Below are 20,026 nucleotides of genomic sequence, written 5' to 3'. Positions count from 1 at the left end.
CAGTTGTCATAGATGACTGGTTCTGTCAGAAAGTTGTCTCCAGATGTGTTCTGTGCTCTGGTTGTCTCTGGGATCTGTGATAATGAAATGATGAAATTAACTTGTTATTTTGTTATCTTCAAATTATCTGAAGGAAGAAGGGAATATATATGTAATTCAAATTGAATAAGTGCCTTCTATTAAAAGGTGGAGATGAAACTTATTATTCAATTCAATGTGTACGTATTCTACGAATAAAAAGTAGCGTTACACATTTGATTTAACATTTTGTAGATACATATAATTAATGAGAACTAACAAAATTAATTTGAATAAACGTTCACTCGATTAAAAATGCTTCATTGCATACTAACAATCTCTGTACTGCTATCTCTTTTACTTTCGGTGCATGGTCTTCTAGGTAAGTCAGTATTTCGATTCAGTGCTTATTACTGTTTAATTGAACATTTTAGGAAATGAGTGCAACATTTATGATCTGAGAAGTGAACTATGTGGCGAATTGGAAATATGTGATGAAAATACTAATTCCTGTCAGTGCGCTCCAGGATATAACAGAGTCGAAAATTCTTGCAAAAAAGCTGTATCCTTGCCAACTCCAAATGGAGATATCACTTTACCTAATAACTCGGAGTTAGTAAATCACCACACAAGTACATCAATTTCAGGAGTTTTGATGTTTATATTCATAATTTTTATCAATATTATCATAGTTGTTTATGTTGTGAAAAGATTCAACCTTGTTCATTGGATGAGAAATAAAATTAATTCATGGAATAGATCCAATTATGATGAATTCATGATTGGTCGAGATGTTGATGATGATCCACCTCTGAGATAAGTTACACTCTCATAACAGCAAAATAAATTCATTCTTTTGAAAGAACCAATATAATTTTGAAAAAAGAAAAATGAGACGCATTCCACTACTATCTAATGTATGTAAGATTTCTTGTTTCTCAAACTTTATCCTTGAATACCCTGTAATCATTGATAGCTACAGATGATGCTATATTGATTCGAAATTTTCTCTTTTTTTTGTCGATACTCCAGGCATGAAAACATTTTAGTTAATTGTTGTGTATAAAATTATATCATGTGAATATATGAAATGTTTGATATTTTTTCATGAAAACTATCCTAATAAATGATCATTGATAATATAATCATTAGGAATCGGTGATGTATTTTTTATATGATTGTGATTGAGTTCATCTATAATATCTAGTCAAATCTAGTTATTAACTTTATTCTGTTTGTGATTTTAAAATATAAAAAGAGATATTATCAAATTCCTCCTTGACTTTGTACCTGCAACTACATCTAAAAATAATCTTCCTAAGGTGTAGTGTTCAATATTCCTCCCTATACAGAGTGTCTTACCAGAAGTGCCCATTAGACGTTGATGGAAATATATTTGTTAAAAATTTTGTACAGACATTAGGGTGTACCAGAAATGAATGTGAACTCGATTATTTCAAATGGAACATGCAGTATATTGTATTTAGGCACAACCCCAGATCAACATGAAATTGGTTACCGAACGTAGAATTCAAAACTGTGAAACATTGTCACGGCTGCTTGAAAAATTAATTTTCAATCCAGGCGTTAATGACCATATATTCCAGCAACTTAAGGAAAGTGTTTGCCTTATGAAATTTCATAAAGATAGGGTTTGTGCCCTTATCTTTGACGAAATTTCATTGGCAACCAACTTGAATTATGATAGAGTTGCTGATGGAATAGTTGGTCTACAGGACGATGGGACAGAAAGGAAGGCAAGGTTGGTTGACCATGCAAATGTTTTTTTTTTGAAAGGATTGTACAAGCAGTACAAGCAACCCCTTGCCTTCACTTTCAGCCAGGGCCCTATAAAGTCTCTGGATTTAAAAAATATGATCAAAATTTTGGTTGAAAAGTGTCAGAGCATAGGTTTAGAACTTATAGTCACCATATGTGACCAGGGCACCAATAACCAAGCTGCTATCAAACTATTGTAAGAGGAAAAAAAAGAAGTTTGTATCAGAAATAAATATATGGGATTTCTGGTAAATAATAAGGAAATCGTCCCATTATTCGATACACCGCATTTATTCAAAGGCTTGAGGAATAACTTATTAACCAAAGAAGCCCGTTTCACTATGAATGGCCAAAAAAAAATTGCAAAGTGGGAGCATGTCCAGAAATTTCACGATTTGAATGTTTGTGAACCGAATTTAAGAATCAATCATAAACTTACAGATGCACATGTCATACCTGGAAAAATCAACAAAATGAAAGTTAAGCTGTGTTGTCAGGTATTCAGCCACTCCGTGGGGTCGATGATGAAACTAATTTCTCAATGGGGTAAGAATTTTTTTGAAACATAATGATACAATAAATTTATTATTTTCCTTTTTAGAAATCAAGCATCCGCTTCAGCTCCCCAGAGAGGCTAGCGACACTGCTGACTTCATACTTTTCTTGGATGAGCTGTTTGATTCGTTGAATGTATCCAGAGTTATGACATCCACAGCAAAACCCCTAAAGAGGGCGGTAAGTATTCAAACAGAACACAATGTTTGTTGGGAGCAGGCGATACAAATTTTCAACAGTGTGTCATTTTATTGCCCTCGAAAGAAAAGATCCGTTGTGGTGCCCACTTTGAGGAATATAGTGACAACATTGAAAGCCTTCCTTTACTTAAGGCAAAAACTTTTCAATGAATATCACTTTAAATATATTCTCACTGGGGCTTTCAATCAAGATTGTTTAGAAAACTTTTTTGGGTACATTAGAGCACATGGAGTAAGGAATACTAACCCAAATGTTGAACACTTTATTTCATCATTCAAAACTTTAGTGATTAATAATTTCATGTCAGTGCATTCCTGGGGATCTAACTGTGAGGAAGATAAAACAGAGAGTCGTTGTTTAGACAATTTGAAATCATTCCTCACACAAAAAAACAATTACAGTACTCCTACATTGCAGGAGAATATGTGTGTGTAAATGTGCCACGGAGTATAGCCCTCAATAAGGGTACAAGACTTTCCAGATGTACCCTTGTTTACATGAGTGGTGCAATCTGTAGAATTATTTTTAGAAATTCATCCATTAAAAGTTGTGAAATATGTAGAACCAATTTGCTGAATCGTTCTGAGAATACACGTAATGCAGATTTCGTGGAAGCCAGGAAATACAGATTTGGCAAATTGGTAACCCCAGGTGAGTATGTAGAATTTTTATTTCGCCAATGTTTCAACAACCTATTTTACTTAATTCCTCGTCTCTGTGAGAGGAGACATCTGTCTAGATACTTACAGAATGTGCTGAAATCAAATTTTAATTTTCAAATTTTGAAATGCCCATCCCATGGGCTAGATGAAGTATTATGTTCAACAACAGTTAGGTTTTCGCTATTCTGGTGGTGCCGACAGGTTAACCGGATTGCGAATGGAACTGATGAAAAATTTTCCAAGTTTTTGTTGGTAAATCGCAATCCAGACATGATAGATCCCATAAAGTTGCAAGCAAAAAACATTTTTGAGAAAAAAAAAGCACATAGGTCTTTGGGCAAGTAGATTTTTTTTTTTTTCAAAAAATATTCATCCATTCTTCATAAGCTTTGGCATGCTGTTTTCAATTTCTATGGCCTACTCCCAACAAACATTGTGTCCTGTTTGGATAATGTTGAAGATTTCTGGACATATAATGATTTCACTTCAATTTTTTTCATTATGTGTATGGATTTATTTATTATTATTATTATTTTTTATTCATTTTTAATTTCAATTTTATACTTTATAAGCAGGCGTTAGTTGTGTTGTTCTGATGAGGTCAAATGAGACCGAAAGCATATACAGCCTCTACTTTTTCACAACAAAATTGTACTATTTATTATAATTATTTCAATATTTATAGCTTTTGATATTGCAGAGTGGCATATAATAATTAAATTGCATATTTAATTTTTTTTTGTATTGATAGATTTTCAATTTCAACTTCATTTCCTATGAACAATATTATTACTGTTTATTATAATTATTGTCTTACGAAGATATGTGACCCTATTGACATTTTACCTCTGCTCATATATTCATTGCCATAATTATAGCTTATGTATTTCCATATTTTTTTTTCCTGTGCTGGTTATATCAATATATGTATATTTTTCATGACAAGTTTTATTTCTCCTTAAAATTCGCCCTAATAATCCACATTATTCGTCTAAAGTACGTCTAAAGTACCAGTGAATGGGCTAATTTAAATTTCGCGCCATGCGATTGCAGTTTCCTGTTATACCGACATTTCTCCCGATTAGTTGGGTGGCAGCCACATGGGGGCGCTGAGGGCGGGATGAACTGTATTTTTCATCGTAGAACGTGAGTGTCAGATCTATTCTACCCTGTAATCTGTGGGCACTTCTGTCAGAAAGTTGAACTTTCTGACAGAACCAGTCATCTATGACAACCCATAGAAAATAAAATATCTTATCTATGGTACAACCACAGATGTATAAAAAAATTTTTGGCGATTTAGCGTCTTATTCGATGTCTTAAAGCGTCTTTAAGCGTGACGTCATTAATTTTGTTGTCGCAAAAATAGAATATCGCTGATGGTTGAGTCATCTGTCGTTGTCATTAGAGAGCGAATCGAATTGTGAATTTTTCAATTTCTGTTCTATGGCTATTATTTGAAAAATATTTATTTATTCTAAATGATAATGCAGAAACTGCATTATTGGCAATAAAAGCACTTTTCCCTAGTAGGAATTCAAATCAAATTCGATATAAACAACATATTCTCCCTTCTTCCTTATATTACCTCTTTCCGCTTAAGACGTTCTGTGCTTAAGACGACACAGGCCAGACACAAGATGACTCTATGACACAGGCGCTCTCCACAGACCGCCAGGTTCCGCTTAAAGCGTCTTAAAGACTGACGTCATGACTTATTCGCTCGAATAGCACCGCTTAAAGACGCTTCACGCGTCTTAATCGCGAAAATATGGCATAATTTTATTTATGAGTCTATGATCCAAGCATGTTTTAAAACATTTATGGAGAGTAGAGAGAAGGAGAACGATCGCCGTACTAAAAATGTGTCTCCAAAAACGGGGAAAATAGGTGTCGCTGCGATTACAGCGGGTATCGATAAGGAGTGGGGATTCAAGCGTCAATTTGAAACATAGACATAGAGACATGGACTGAGCAATGCCAGCATGAAATTGGCTATTTATTAGAAAGAGAGAAAAGCTCGTCGGGACATACCTTTCTCTTTTTTGTTCACATAGAGGTGAGTGTAGACCAATCAAAATTCTAGAAAAAGACAACTGCATTCCCGACGTGTTTTTCTCTCTGTCACTTTTTTTGACCGTATTTCATGCATAGATATAAAGGGAAGGCACAGTCCATGTCTCTATGTCTATGATTTGAAATGAACAGCCTTCATTTTATTTAAGGTTATGTGTCATCGTGGTTTTTCTGATGATTTTTCAAATACCTTTCTTCAAATCTATATTGAATATGAGTTCTCTGAATTATATGCAATAAAATGCAAGTCGAAATCAATGAAATTCAAAAGAAATCACTAATCAAAAAAATTGTACCTACTTTTGTTTATCATTGTTTATTGAAAGCAGCTATGTTAGTTGGTTTACTAATCTTCAAAATTATATAAATCCGTAGTGAGGAGCAGTACACATCAAGACAACAAAAAGTAGCAGTCTCAGATTTATCACTTAGGTATTAGAGTAGATTCTTTTGCCAATACTCAGCTGAGAACCGATATAAACCATATATTATGTTATGCCAACAAAATTCTTCAAGAATATTTACTTCTGAACCATGTAGTTTTATTGGTTAAATATTCTTATTCAGAAGAGTCAACTTCTCACGAGGGATGACAATTTCGATTTCGTTTATAATGAATCCATCATCTTTTTGATGTTTTCATCGCAAAAGTGCTCTTGACACACAAATTGATTGGGAGTTGATTCTTGAGATAAGGTTTTTTCCAATTTTCTCTCAAAAATGCTCTCGGAAATTTTATCTCTTCTCCTTTTCTTTCCGATGCCAAAACACTCTTATACTAGCGCACGCTTCAACATTTCACCATGGTCATATGTTGTTCTCTTATCAAAAATCGACAATAATAATATTCCTATCATCTGTCACCAGGGAAACAGTTCACTCAGCCAACGAGCCAACTACAATTTGATTTGTGTAAACAAAATTTCGCACTCTCGTGATGGCCAGCGCGACTGTTGGCAAAAACATGAACTACTACTATTGGTACATATTTTAGGGGACAAAAAATCTGTGGTCTCAAAGCAGCGATCGTTCTCCTTCTCTCTACTCTCCATAAAAACATTGAACTCTATGGGAACCATAGAGTTCAATGTTTTAAAATTACAGGTGCACAGAACACACCTTGACTTACTTTATGTACAGGTGTTCTTGGTTAAGTTGTTTAGTCAGAGTGTTTAGTTATCAGTTTGATGATAGTTTGTCCCCTATTCATTGATTCGAGATGCCTTCTGAAACAGTATCTTTTCAGAATTGCGAATTCCTTAAGATGATTCGAAAAATCGGAGAAAATAAGTAAGTATTGACAAATTGAGAATTAGGTTACTGAAACTGACTCTTGTAAGGATCTTTGAGTTTTCGACCAAGAACTCTCTTTTGCATATCATATCTAGATGAAAGTTACATTAGCAAAAAAAAATGTTAGGGCTAATTTGCAGCAGTTGTAAAAATTTCAAGACTGAAAAGTTTTATCACCTTGTGTGATGCGTAGATCAGGTAGGTTGTCTATGGGTAAGGTTTCGTTTGGAGTATCGCAGTCTTGTTTAGCCGTCCATTTATTTGGTTAATATCTACTCTTTCTAATCGGACCAGTGTCAATTCATGAAGTGCTTTCATTCGAAGAATGGAGAACTTTTTACTCTTGGTGACTTACCTCATTGGCTCTCCAGGACTCTTGTTTCAAACAAACTTTCATGTTCCTAAGATCAGTAGCAATTTTTGCCAATGTTTCTTTTCAGCTACAACACATACTAACACCCTTTGTAGATTTTCAAAGTATTGATAATATTGGGCCTGTTCCGATATTGCTGTTAGTACTGGCCCGCAATCGAATAACAATAGAACTCGAACGACTGGGCCAATAGGCATCGTTTCTGAAATACTGACAGTACTGTTCAGCAATATCGGAACAGGCCCATTGATTCAAAATTGGTTATTTTCAACATATTTATATCTCCAAATTTTTACAGATCACATGATATTCCAAAGCTCAGAAAATTCTTAAAAACAATTTATGATTGCACAGAAAATGAACAGAAAAATTACTATGGTAATTCAAAAGCTCTTCCAAAATTGATAATTCAAAACATGGATACAGAACAAATATGGCAACAATTGGAACTTCAGAATGCAGAAGTTCTAGCCATAAATGGAAAAAAAATTGAGAGCTTATTATCTCCACAAGTATGCACAGAGGTTCAATTGTCAGAAAACGAAATGGATGAGGGTTCAGATCACGAAAGCGGTGATTCAGAATTTGAAGCAGAAAATGATCATATCTCTGAGAATGAAGAATCAGGAGATATTTCATTTGAAGAAGATGATATGGAAGAAGATTCCGTCCCATCACAACTCCCAAAAAAATCTTTTAAGAAGTCTGTTGTTGATGATGAGTTTTTCAAATTGAACGAGATGGAAGAGTTCCTCATTTCATGTGAAAAAGAAGTAGACAAAGAAAATGATGATTCTGAAGAAGAAGATGAGATTTTATTCTTTGCTGAGGAAGATGATGAAAAGGAATATGAAAAGGCTATAACTGCAAAATTCAAAGATTTTTTCCGATCCAATGAGGAGAAAAATGCTAATGAAAATAAATCACAGAATGATTTATCTGAAGAGGAGGAAGGAAATTTATATTCAAATTTTGAGTTGCGTAAAGAAAGATTACAAAAGAAGATAGAAGCCCTTGAAAATAAAGCAGTTGCTGAAAAACCATGGACATTGAAAGGAGAGATAAGAGCAGACAGTCGTCCAGTGAATTCTCTGCTTGAGGAAGATGTAGAATTCGACAGAACTACAAGACCTGGTGAGAAAATCTCCCTTTTCATTAACATTGTTCATATTTTATGAAGGTACTGTAGAGTTAGGATTATTGGGGAACATGGATGGTTCCGAGATTGACAGGAAAAAAAATCAAAAATGATTCCAATTCCATTTAATTTTGAAAACCGATCCTACAGAATTAATATTTTTTTAAAAATGTTGTGTCGGTGGTATTTTTCCATGCCCATGTTTGATAGTTGTTAAAAATTGGAGTAATTTTTAACCCAACTCTATCACTCGGTGCACAACTCTATCAACTCAGTGACTACGTTTATCGTTACATGCTTCTGTGAACGTAACCTTTAAATAGCTGTCAATCAGCTGTTTAAAAAAACCGGTGGAACCTGTTGAATCTGCTCAATTTAATTCATTTCTATTCTAGATCCTTCGCTCGCTCAAGTGAATTGGAACTTGGTCTGAATTCTTAACGTGATTTTTTAGTGCACTCTCAACTTTCTCAGTCAGCTCAAATCTAATAATATTATTTTATATTATAATATTCAATCGATTAACATCTCAAAAGGTACAGTACTTTTTTCACTCAACAAAAAATGTAATCATTTTTTGCATGTGTCATGTTAGAATATCATTTTACATAATTTTCCTCTCAACATTCACTCCATCGCTATGCATTTTCTCACTATTACATTTGCAATATTCTGCTCTACATCTCTATATCATATTTGCATCTATATTTTCTCAATTTTCTCCAAATCTCTCAATCAACCACGTGCTCAATATACCTAACTGCTTCAACCTCCTCAAAATGCATCGATATTCCATTCACTTTGAATCACATCACCTCGAAAATCAATCACATTTAATTTCTCTGATTTTAGCACCAAGTTCACATTTCACACCACTCTATTAGAAGCTTATATAGTTGTATTCACTCTCATTTTGTATACATGTCACCTCAGATTAACTTTACACCTCTTACGATCAGACTTCTCAGGCCTCTTAAGTTTCAGGTACCTCTACGCTCAAGTTGGACACTTCGAAGGCTTCTCATAGACCAGATCGAAATCCATCTCACTACACTCAGAACTCTGAATAATGGAATACACTCAATTAACTCTCTTGGATAGACTGGTTTGTGAAAACGCTCGAGGAGGTCCAACCTGATTTCAACTCAATAAGTATAATTTATTATAAACTTTTGCATGACACTAGTACCTGGAACTTATGATACCTTATTTCTTTTCTCTAACGTTATGAACTGCTCTTCTTATTTCATCTCAATTATGAATACTATTCATTAATTCTTTCTACGTTTACAATATTTCATTTCTCTACATTACAGTTGTAACACAACTCACCTCAATTTATGTACTCTACAAAAAACCTTCTGCTTTTCTAATAGATTTGCTATTCCTGTAAGCGTTGGTAATCATCTCTCTCATTCTGTCTCATCACACTCACTACACTACATATTTCTAACTTCTCAATTTGTCACTGCAACCTTCTGTTTTTCTGACAGCGAGACAGTTTATGAAATCGTAAACTCTATCACTGTAAACGTTGTGCTTGCATGATGACACTCACATCAATTCATAACTATCAAGCTCAATTATTATGCAACTCAAATTACATACACACGTTTTGATGTAAATCTATCTCAATTCTTATCAAACACATAATAATTGATCCTGTTACTCGATACATGAAATTCACTCAACCTGCTCTTTCTCTCAAGCAAATACAACATTGATTTTCTCATTGAAACATTACTCTCAATAACTTCTCAATTATTGTAAATAGGTTCACTCTGTTTAGATGTTGTATATAATTTTACTTCATGCGAGTGTCTATTTATTATGTGACGTGTTTGATATACAATAAAGATTTCATTTTACCATCTCCAACTCAATCATTTGGTAACAGTCCACTTTCAAGTAATTGCCAAAAATCTCAACACCCAGATTTTTGAACAATAGTTTTTCTGACAAATACTCACTCATTTATGATTCACTTTTCTACAATAAATAAATAAATGAATGTTGCTCTAGGTATTGGGTTGCAGAATCCCGTAACATGCTTACTTGAAGCACACTGTACCACCAATATTCAATGACTAACTCTGTTTCAAAAATAATCTCAAATATCTTTATTTCAGCTCCTATCCTCACTGGAAACACGACACTCAAGTTGGAAGATATCATAAGACAGAGAATAAAAGACAAAGCTTTTGATGATCCTCAACGGAAGACTGGCTTTGTGGAGGAACCTATTGAATTCAAGAAAAAGTTGGTCCTGAATCAAGAGAAAAGCAAAGAGTCTCTGGCACAAATTTACGAAAAAGAATATTTGGCCGCTAAAGACCCCGACTTAACTGAAAAAGAGGAGGACAGTGAACTTCACAAAGAAATAAAGACTGAAATGAAAGCACTATTCAGTCAATTGGACGCCTTATCCAATTACCATTACACTCCTAAGCCTGCAGTCCGGGAAGTGAAAATAGTCAAAAACGTTCCAGCTTTGAATGCAGAAGAGGTTGGACCTGTGGTAATCAGTGATGCAGTTACTTTGAGATAATCTTCCAAAAGTAACAATATTTCTTCCAAGTTTATCGTTTGCAGCCTGAACAGTAGGATGTACTTACCTTTTAAATATTTTTCAATATTTAGAGGTGAAAAAAAAAAGGTGGCACACATTCGAAAGAAAAGAGGTAAATCTCTACAGCAGAACAAGATATAATAAAGCTCTTCAAGAATATCTAAAATTTTGAGTTTATGCAGTTTTTTTAAATTCTAAGCAGGGAACCAAAATGAAGATCGCAATATGTGCGAAAATGTGAAAAAAAAAAACCAAATGATTCAGATATGTTTATTGAAAAATTTAACCTAACTTTCAACTGCTAATAATACACAATAATTTTCCATTCAATTGTTTTCCTCAAAAGCTACTTCCATCACACCTTGAACATAAAATGCTCCCTCTTTAACATAATTCTTCAGCCTCTTCACTGTCGATGAGTCTAAAACTGAACTCTCACTCAATACTTTTACAATCTCGTATTTAAGATCCTTAGATTCTTTGTGAGTTTCCACATTCCTATCCAGAAGAAACTCGATAAGTCCTGGAGTATCCTGAATGACTTCTTGTCCCCATATTTGATTTGAAATAGAGTTGATCACGCTCAATCCTGCTATTCTTAATTCAAAAAATGGATTCTTTGCATATTTCAATATGATGTTTGTCATAGCGTTGGGGCCAAGGGCTGAAAACCACTTCTGAGATATGAATTGCACCCTAAGATTATTTTCATCAGTGCTCAGCAAATTTTCTATACATTTCAAGGCTCGAACTGTTATCTCTGTTGGAAAAGTACCCAACTTACTAGAAATTAGAGACATTCCATTTTCAACTATTCCCATACTATCCAATGCACATTTACCATTAGTAGTAGAGCCAATATAACCAATAGTGTCGAGAGAAACTCCCACAAGACTGAAGTCTGAACTATTTATGTTCTCGAACATCTTCTTTAAAACGTAAGAATATTGCTCAATTATTCTATTAGGTTGGCAGTTGCCGATATTTCCAAAAAATTTCAAAATTCCTGGTTGGCACAATTGTAAATCGATTGAATCATCACTTTTCAATATTGAACCTAGCTTTGAAATAACATCATGTGATTCTAAATATTCAAATCCATATTCGGTTTTACCTAACTGGGATAAAATTTCAATGACATTCATTCTCAAGAGAATATCATTAGAATCCAGATCATTTAAGAAACATGAGATAAGGCCAGATGAATTCAGGCACTGGAAATTGGTTTTTGACTCTTTTGCAATTTCAACAAAAACCTCAAAGACTCTCAATCGTACTATATCATTCATGCTTATTACTTCATGAAATACATTAATTAAATCTGAAGAAGTTAACTTTTTGATACCAATATCTGAACAACCAATTAATTTTAGTATCTTGGAAGATCTTGATGCAACTTCAAGAACTTCGCAACCCAAACATCTCACTAGAGATTCTAATAACGAAAAACGTTTGCATAAATCAATAAGGATATCCTCATTCTTAATATCACGTTCTAGTTCTTTAAGGACCATCAATTTTACAGCAGGATATGGATGAGATAATGCTCTTTCTAAGGGTGTTCCATATTTCGTAGAACATTCCTCGATGCTCAGGTTATCCAAGCAGAATGATAAAATATTGCAGGCCAGATCGATTTGTTCTGTATTCGTATTATTCAAACAATCAAATACCAATGGAAGCTCCAATAGATTTACAGTAGGTTTCACTTCATTTGTGGGCAGCGATTCTAAATGATCTTTTATTTCATTCAATGTTGATATTCTCAATTCCTCCTTCAGTAACTTTGATAGTTTATCAGCGCACCATTCTTCTCTACTTGCCATATTTATTTTATTTTCGTTCGGAATATTCATTAAATAATATTCATTTCATGATATTCAAAAAGTTGAAATTCATCTTCCTAAACCATAGATCACAGAACATACCCATATCTTGACTTACTTTATGCCATAGATTTAGAACCATAGAACTTCACCTCCTTCACAATGGAGGTTTAAGAGTATGGCCACCTGGGGGCGAAATATTTAAGTGCGAAAGGTAGGTTTGGTCAACTCGCTGAACTCTGTACCTACCGATTTCAGATTTTAATCACTGAAGTGAAAATCAATGAAAAGGAGAGATAATGTTTATTGTAATTAACGTTATTGAACAATTACGACAAGGTTTCATTTCAAATATAAATAAGTTATTTCGCGTATAAATGTACATTTCAATTGAAATTCAAATAGAATTGGAGAGAATTCTCACGAACCAAACCTTGATGTATTGTAAAAAAAGAAAATAGCTGTTCAACTTCAAATTCTCTAAAAATACCACTAGGTTTTAAAAGTTATGTTTGAGTTGATCAATATCCTCTTTTTAATAATAATAAGAACAATATGGTAATACCCCAAAATATTTCAATGAAAAGTTTACTTTTGTTCGTTTAAACATTTTAATAATCTCAGACAGTTCATATGTGATAGATGATTTAATTTTATTTATCATCTATCATCACTTTACATACAACAAGGGTTGATATTTGGTAAGGAGAAGTTACGTTGGCACTTGCCGCTATCGGACGCCACTGGTAAAGTAAGTCTGGTCAAAGATCTCTTTGCTGGTCTGGTCTTTGACATGAAGGAAAAACTAGAAGAAGAAAATGATAAATATATCTTTTCTGGTTTTGTGTATTTCTAGGTTAGAAATTCAGGTTATGTTTGACGTTTCCGTAGAAAAAATTACTATGAATGAAATCAGAAGTTTTTGTTTAATTTTCATATGAAACACCCGATTGTTGTTAAACTCCCAAGTATTGCCTGAAAATGTGAGCAAGAAAGATTTCCGATTATTGGTTCAGTGCTATATACCCGTCTCAAATGGAAACTTCCCAAATTTCTCAAGATATCTCATGGATGCCTTTTTGGATATTGAATAAATCTTGAATACCAATCAATACTGATTACCCCAATTGAAAATGTCCTACTATGCCAATGAGAATTTTTATTCTCATACATTCACTCCAAGAGAATATCAGGTGGAATTGTTAGAATCTGCGAAAAAAAGGAATACTGTAGTTTGTTCGAGCACGGATTCAGCTAAATCCTTTATTATTTTAAAATTGCTACAAGAATTTTCATGGAAAATGAGAAATTCATCCAAAAAAACCTTCTTGCTATTGGACGATGAAAATATATCTCTTATTGGTTCCCAGATAAGATTAATTACCGATTTGAATGTTTTCTCTCTTGTAACCGAAAATGATGTGGAGGAAGAAGAGTGGAATAATGCTCTACATGTCAGCGAAGTTGTCTTAATGAATGAAAATATATGCCGAAAGTTGATGATGTATGATTTGATGGATTTGAGTAAGTTTGAATTGATTATTATCGATGATTGCCTTTATGGGGAACGCCAAATTGTAATACATGAACTAATGGATATATATGAAAAATTAGAAGAAAAACCTAGAATTTTAGGATTTTCAGCTAGTTTATTAGGTTTGGATTTGCAACCAGAGTATCTCGAATCAGAGTTACTGAGATTAGAGAAACTGTTGGATTCTACCGTTGACACGTCTAGTGAAATTGTAACTCTTATAAGATTATCTTGCCGACCTAAGGAATATATAGTTGAATGCGCTCTTAGTATCATCGTTGAATTAGACAGTTTAATCAGAAAAGAAGTTATTAATGCCCTAAATTTCCTCAAAGAACATAGGTTCGACCCAAGTGAAATATATGAGGCAGACTTATTAGATGAAATAAAGCAAGCTCCAAATCCAGTTGATGAACCTATGAACTTGTTGAGCATATTATTGTCAATTCTAACAGATATGGGACCTTGGTGCGCACAACAAGCAGCACTCACAATGGTATCGAAAATAGAGAAACTCAAAATTAAAGTACCCTATGAAAGGCACTTTCTTCTTTTATGCATGGTCTCTACAGTGTTAGTGAAAATTTATTCAATTTGTGAAAATTATATGAAAGACTTATCAGACACTGAGAAAATTTTGAAGTTTTCCACGTCTAAGGTATTGAGGTATTTGGAGATACTGAAAAAATTCAAGCCAAAAATTGAGAAAACGGATGCTCAAGAAGTGATTCCAGAACAAGGAAGGGAGATTGAAGTTAATGCAAGACCTAGAAAAGGCGGTCGAGTTCCGAGAAGGCTGTTTGTTCAAAAAAATCAAACAGACGATTCCATTTGTTGTCTGACTTTCGTCCATGATCGTTACAGAGCTAAAGTTCTATTCAATCTATTGTGTGTTATGTCACAAAATCACGAAGATTATATTTGGATCTCGACGCAATACGCTGTAGAGAAGACAGCGGATCCTGCGAAAGAAATGAAAGAAGCTGAAATGGAGCATAAACAGCATGAAGAGGTGTTGAGAAAGTATCGTGCTCACGAAGTCAATATAATGATATCCACTTTTGTACTTGAACACGGCTGTGATTTACCTAGATGCAATTTAGTCGTAAGATTCGATTTGCCGGAGATGTTCCATAGTTACATACAGAGCAAAGCGAGAGCGAGGGCATCTCATGCGCATTTCGTTTCACTTGTGAACGAAGACAACACCATGGATTTCGTTGGAAAGTTGTCCCAATATAATGAAATTGAAAATATTCTCTTGAAGAGATGTTGCAGTTTGGAACCGGAGAAGGAGGAGGAGCATTATGCCAACAGTTTTTCAGCACTTTGCGAACCATATCAACCGCTAAAGCAAGAAGGGTCACCGTCTGTGACGCTCTCGAATGCTGTAACATTAATAAACAAATACTGTGCCAAATTACCGAGTGATACGTTCACTAAATTAACTCCGATTTGGGGGGAGGAAAAAATTAAAGAAGGTTATATTTGTCGAATAAGGCTACCAATTAACTCACCAGTGAAAGAAACAATTCTCAGTCCCCCGATGTATAATAGTCTGTTGGCTAGAAGGGCGGCAGCTTTCATGGCCTGTCAATTGTTGCACAAAACTGGGGAGTTGGATGATAATCTTCAGCCTATAGGAAAGGAAAATTTTGTCGCTAGTGAGGAAGATTGGAATACGTTTCCTTTGGATGAGGCGGACGAGGAGCTGGCGCGTGAAAATGTAGAACCGAGGCCAGGAACGACGAAACGAAGGCAGTATTACTATAAAAAAGTCGCGGATGCGCTCTTGAGTTGTCACCCAGTGGCTGGAGAACGGAGTTATTTCTACAAAATTGTAATGACTCTCACCTGTCCCTTGCCAGAAGAACAGAACACACGAGGCAGAAAAATATACCCTCCTGAAGATTTTCCCCAGAGTTTCGGTATTTTGACGTCTAAAAAAATTCCCAAGATAAGTTCTTTCCCGATATTCACTAGATCAGGGGAAGTGAGTGTAGATTTGGAGTTGTGTTCCAGCAATATCGTTTTAACGACGAAACAAATTTCACAACTGAGGGAATTTCTGAATTACACGTTCACCAGGGTGTTGAGACTGCAGAAATACCTGATGCTTTTCAATCCGGATTCATCGTTGAATTCGTATCTCGTCGTACCAACCAACTCGAATTCGATCAACAACACTGTGATCGATTGGAATTTCGTGGAATTGATAAATGAAAATCTGACCATTCTTCCCGAAATCGTGCCAGAGGAGAAACGTGCAAATTACAATTTCGATCCGAAGAAATACGAGGATGCTGTGGTGATGCCTTGGTACCGGAACCAAGACCAACCGCAATATTTTTACGTCGCCGAAATATGTAAAAATCTGAGTCCTAAATCGTCTTTCCCTGGATCGGAATACGCCACCTTCGAAGAATACTACCTGAAAAAATACGATATCCAGATACAGAATTTCTCTCAGCACCTTCTAGACGTGGACCATACGTCGGCAAGGTTGAATTTCTTAACGCCCAGATATGTGAACAGGAAGGGGGTGGCTTTGCCGACGAGTAGCGAGGAGACTAAGAGGGCCAAGAGGGAGAACTTGGAACAGAAACAGATTTTAGTACCCGAATTGTGTGCTATACACCCTTTCCCTGCGTCTTTGTGGCGTAAGGCGGTTTGTCTCCCCTGCATTTTATATCGGATCAACGCGCTTCTACTGGCGGATCAGATAAGAAAAACTGTGGCTGTCGAATTGTTGCTGGGAACCGCGGAACTCGAGGAACATTTCAAATGGCCCGCTTTGAATTTCGGCTGGAGCCTTTGCGACGTCATAAAAAAATCCAAGGAGGACGAGGCGAAGCAGGACGAAAAACCTGAGGAAATTGAAATCGAAAAGGCCGAAATTATCGAGGATTTCGATGTTGAAATAGCGGAAATCACCGATAAAATCGACGATGACAAATCGAGCTGGAACATCGGAACCTGGTCGAACGACATGGCCGGTTCCAACGAGGATGGTGAATTGACGATAAAATATAGTTCCCCCACAAGCTGGATGGTAGCAGACGATTATGACGACTACACTTCTTCGGAGTCCTCGTACTCTGACGATGATTCCAACGACGATATCGGTGGTTGTCGGATAGAATTCACCGGCAATTATCTAGCAGAAGCAGTCGATTCGGAAGAAGTTAAAGAAGTCGTTACCTCGAAACAGTGCGTTAGCGTTTGGTCCGATATCAACTGCAGTTTGAAAAATGTCGAAGAATTACAACAGAAATTCAACGAAGCCTGTATTAGAAATAAGAAAAACATTCTGAACTCCGGAATGTTGTTGAAGAAAGATCAAGAATTCACTAAGAACGAGGAGTTGCACAACACGCCGAAAATTCACGAAAACGGTATGGTGTCAAACTTCGACTTCAATCAGCTGATCGTTAATCCTCGTAAACCCATTTATAGCCCGAAAAAATTCCGAAAAACCAGATACAACTGTGATATTATAGACTCTAGTACATTCAAGTTCGACGCACAACCTTCATTAGAAAACCACCCTGGTCCCAGTCCGAATCTGCTGCTGCAAGCTTTAACGATGTCGAACGCCAATGACGGCATCAATTTGGAACGGTTGGAAACCATAGGAGACTCGTTTTTGAAATACGCCATCACCAACTATCTCTACTCCAAGTACGAAAACATTCACGAGGGGAAACTGAGCCATTTACGCTCCAAACAGGTCAGTAATTTGAATTTATACCGTTTAGGGAAGAGGAAAAACTTGGGGGAATTCATGATCGCCACCAAGTTCGACCCTCACGACAACTGGTTGCCTCCCTGTTTCTACGTGCCGAAAGAACTGGAAGAGGCTTTGCTGGCCGCTCAGTACCCCGCCAACTGTTGGACGATGGCCGACATGGAGGCTACCAGGGACATGACGTTGGAGGATATTTGTTCTATGGTTAAAGAAAAGGGCGAAGAAATTGCATTTCCAAACTCCATACCGTACAATTTGGTAACTCAGCACAGTATACCGGATAAAAGCATTGCCGACTGCGTGGAAGCTCTAATCGGCGCATATTTGATTGATTGCGGACCAAGAGGTGCCCTATTGTTCATGACATGGTTGGGTATAAAAGTTTTACCTCAGATAAGTGATAATACCTACGGTGAATTTGAACTACCTCATTCCCCCCTTCTCAGGCATCTACCTAACTCGCAGGAAGAATTAGAAGTTTTGCTGGATGGTTACAACGAGTTTGAACGACACATCGGATACAAATTTAAAGACCGGTCGTATTTACTTCAGGCTTTGACCCATGCTTCTTATTCACCGAACAGAATAACCGATTGTTATCAACGTTTGGAATTTTTAGGAGACGCCGTACTAGATTACCTAATCACGAGACATCTTTATGAAGATTCTAGGATGCATTCTCCAGGAGCTCTCACCGACTTAAGATCGGCGTTGGTGAATAACACAATATTCGCGTCTCTTGCAGTCAGAAATGGATTCCATAAATATTTTCGACATTTGTCGCCAGGTTTGAATGAAGTAATCGAAAAATTCATCAGACTTCAGGAAGAATGTGGCCACAGCCTGGTGGAAGAGCTATTTCTCGTTATAGAAACTGATGCGGAGGAGGTGGAAGACGTCGAAGTGCCTAAAGCCCTTGGAGATATTTTCGAATCGGTGGCCGGGGCCATATTCTTAGATTCGGAAATGTCCCTGGATGCCGTGTGGGAGGTTTATCATAAAATGATGCAGGCGGAAATAGAACAATTCAGCAACAAAGTACCAAAATCGCCAATAAGGGAGTTATTGGAGCTCGAACCGGAGACCGCTAAATTTGGAAAGCCGGAAAAGTTGGCGGACGGAAGGAGAGTGAGAGTTTCGGTTGAAGTTTTCGGAAAAGGGACGTTCAAGGGTATTGGAAGGAACTATCGTATAGCGAAATGTACTGCAGCTAAGTGTGCTTTGAAGCATTTGAAAAGACAAGGGTTGGTCAGAAGAAACGAGTGATTACTGAAATGTACATAGTGTTTACTGCCATATAAATCGTATAATTTTTTATTTTAAGATAAAAGGGAATTGTTTGTTATTGTAATTACCAATATGAATGTGTAGATATAAGATTAACTGTCACCAATATTAATTTAATTCATTCCATTGGAAATCATGTGATATTTTAATTTATTTATAATGATATTCATTAAACAATGACAGATTAATTTGTTTTTCAATTGCCACAATTCTGTCGGATGTCGTCTAGTGTTTCATGCAAAATTAGCGAGGATAGTATGGTCGCTTTGAAAACGATTGTTTTAGGGAATGACGGGATTATTTCAATACAAGTGATCTGTTTTTCCTGTTGAAAAGATTGAAAGCCACTAGGTGATGAAAGTTCCTTCGGAATATTCAATTTTTAATTTTTTCCTCAATTTAAAATAAGTTTTAATCGAATAATTGAGCAAAATCCATTTCTTTAATACTATGATCTGTGAAATATGATCAAATCCGACAGGCCACAGTAAGAATTGTCATTAATAGAAAAACAGCAGACTCAATAGTAATTCGTGGTTCATTTTTCTTTTATTGTCACAAGTTTTCATTTAGTACATATATACTCCATTCACTTTTATAAAAGCACTCGTTTGGCTTTCTTTTTTCTCAAGCAATCTCCGTCTAAAATAGCTGCCCGGGAAAGGTTTCTGTGTTCATTTTTCAAATTTGCCGTTGCACAAAGGAAATTCTTTGTTATCCTCTTCATTCAAGATCTATTTTATTGTGGGAACTTTCGGCTAGAATATAAGTAGTTTAGAGTCCCGCTGGAAAATTACTACGTTCATTACGTAGTGAGTCAAACACACATTTTTGAATACGTTTATGAATAGGAGAATACACTGATAACACCACAGCCTGTCAAAAGTGGCCGCAAGTAATTTTAATTAGATTGATGTTAATGAATATTCCAAGACAAATTTCGTTCACTTCGTTTTGAAATAAAATA

General features: G+C 35.7%; 4 protein-coding genes across 4 annotated transcripts; 3 read left to right on the top strand and 1 right to left on the bottom strand.

Annotated features, from left to right (window-relative positions):
• Positions 1-36: 36 nt before the first annotated feature.
• On the top strand, positions 37-1,289 carry LOC123307884. Its single transcript, XM_044890361.1, has 3 exons — positions 37-218; positions 274-400; positions 453-1,289. Exons 2-3 carry the CDS (start codon positions 334-336, stop codon positions 836-838), a joined length of 453 nt encoding a protein of 150 aa, XP_044746296.1. The 5' UTR covers positions 37-218; positions 274-333; the 3' UTR covers positions 839-1,289.
• Positions 1,290-6,439: 5,150 nt separating this feature from the next.
• LOC123307406 (U3 small nucleolar ribonucleoprotein protein MPP10-like) lies at positions 6,440-10,989 on the top strand. The gene is made up of 3 exons (XM_044889694.1): positions 6,440-6,581; positions 7,256-8,091; positions 10,225-10,989. Exons 1-3 carry the CDS (start codon positions 6,511-6,513, stop codon positions 10,641-10,643), a joined length of 1,326 nt encoding a protein of 441 aa, XP_044745629.1. The 5' UTR covers positions 6,440-6,510; the 3' UTR covers positions 10,644-10,989.
• Positions 10,921-12,614, bottom strand: LOC123307405 (26S proteasome non-ATPase regulatory subunit 5). Its single transcript, XM_044889692.1, has one exon. It carries the CDS (start codon positions 12,518-12,520, stop codon positions 10,991-10,993), a length of 1,530 nt encoding a protein of 509 aa, XP_044745627.1. The 5' UTR covers positions 12,521-12,614; the 3' UTR covers positions 10,921-10,990.
• A 734-nt stretch (positions 12,615-13,348) lies between these two features.
• Positions 13,349-19,247, top strand: LOC123306756 (endoribonuclease Dcr-1). Its single transcript, XM_044888877.1, has one exon. The coding sequence runs from the start codon at positions 13,624-13,626 to the stop codon at positions 19,036-19,038; it is 5,415 nt and encodes a 1,804-aa protein (XP_044744812.1). The 5' UTR covers positions 13,349-13,623; the 3' UTR covers positions 19,039-19,247.
• The last annotated feature ends 779 nt before the right edge of the window (positions 19,248-20,026 follow it).

The sequence above is a fragment of the Coccinella septempunctata genome, chromosome 2 (genome assembly GCF_907165205.1).
Source record: "Coccinella septempunctata chromosome 2, icCocSept1.1, whole genome shotgun sequence".
In the NCBI taxonomy this organism is placed as follows: domain Eukaryota; kingdom Metazoa; phylum Arthropoda; class Insecta; order Coleoptera; family Coccinellidae; genus Coccinella; species Coccinella septempunctata.
The sequence above is the reverse complement of the archived record's forward strand: the minus strand, read 5'-3'. Positions and strand labels throughout refer to the sequence as shown.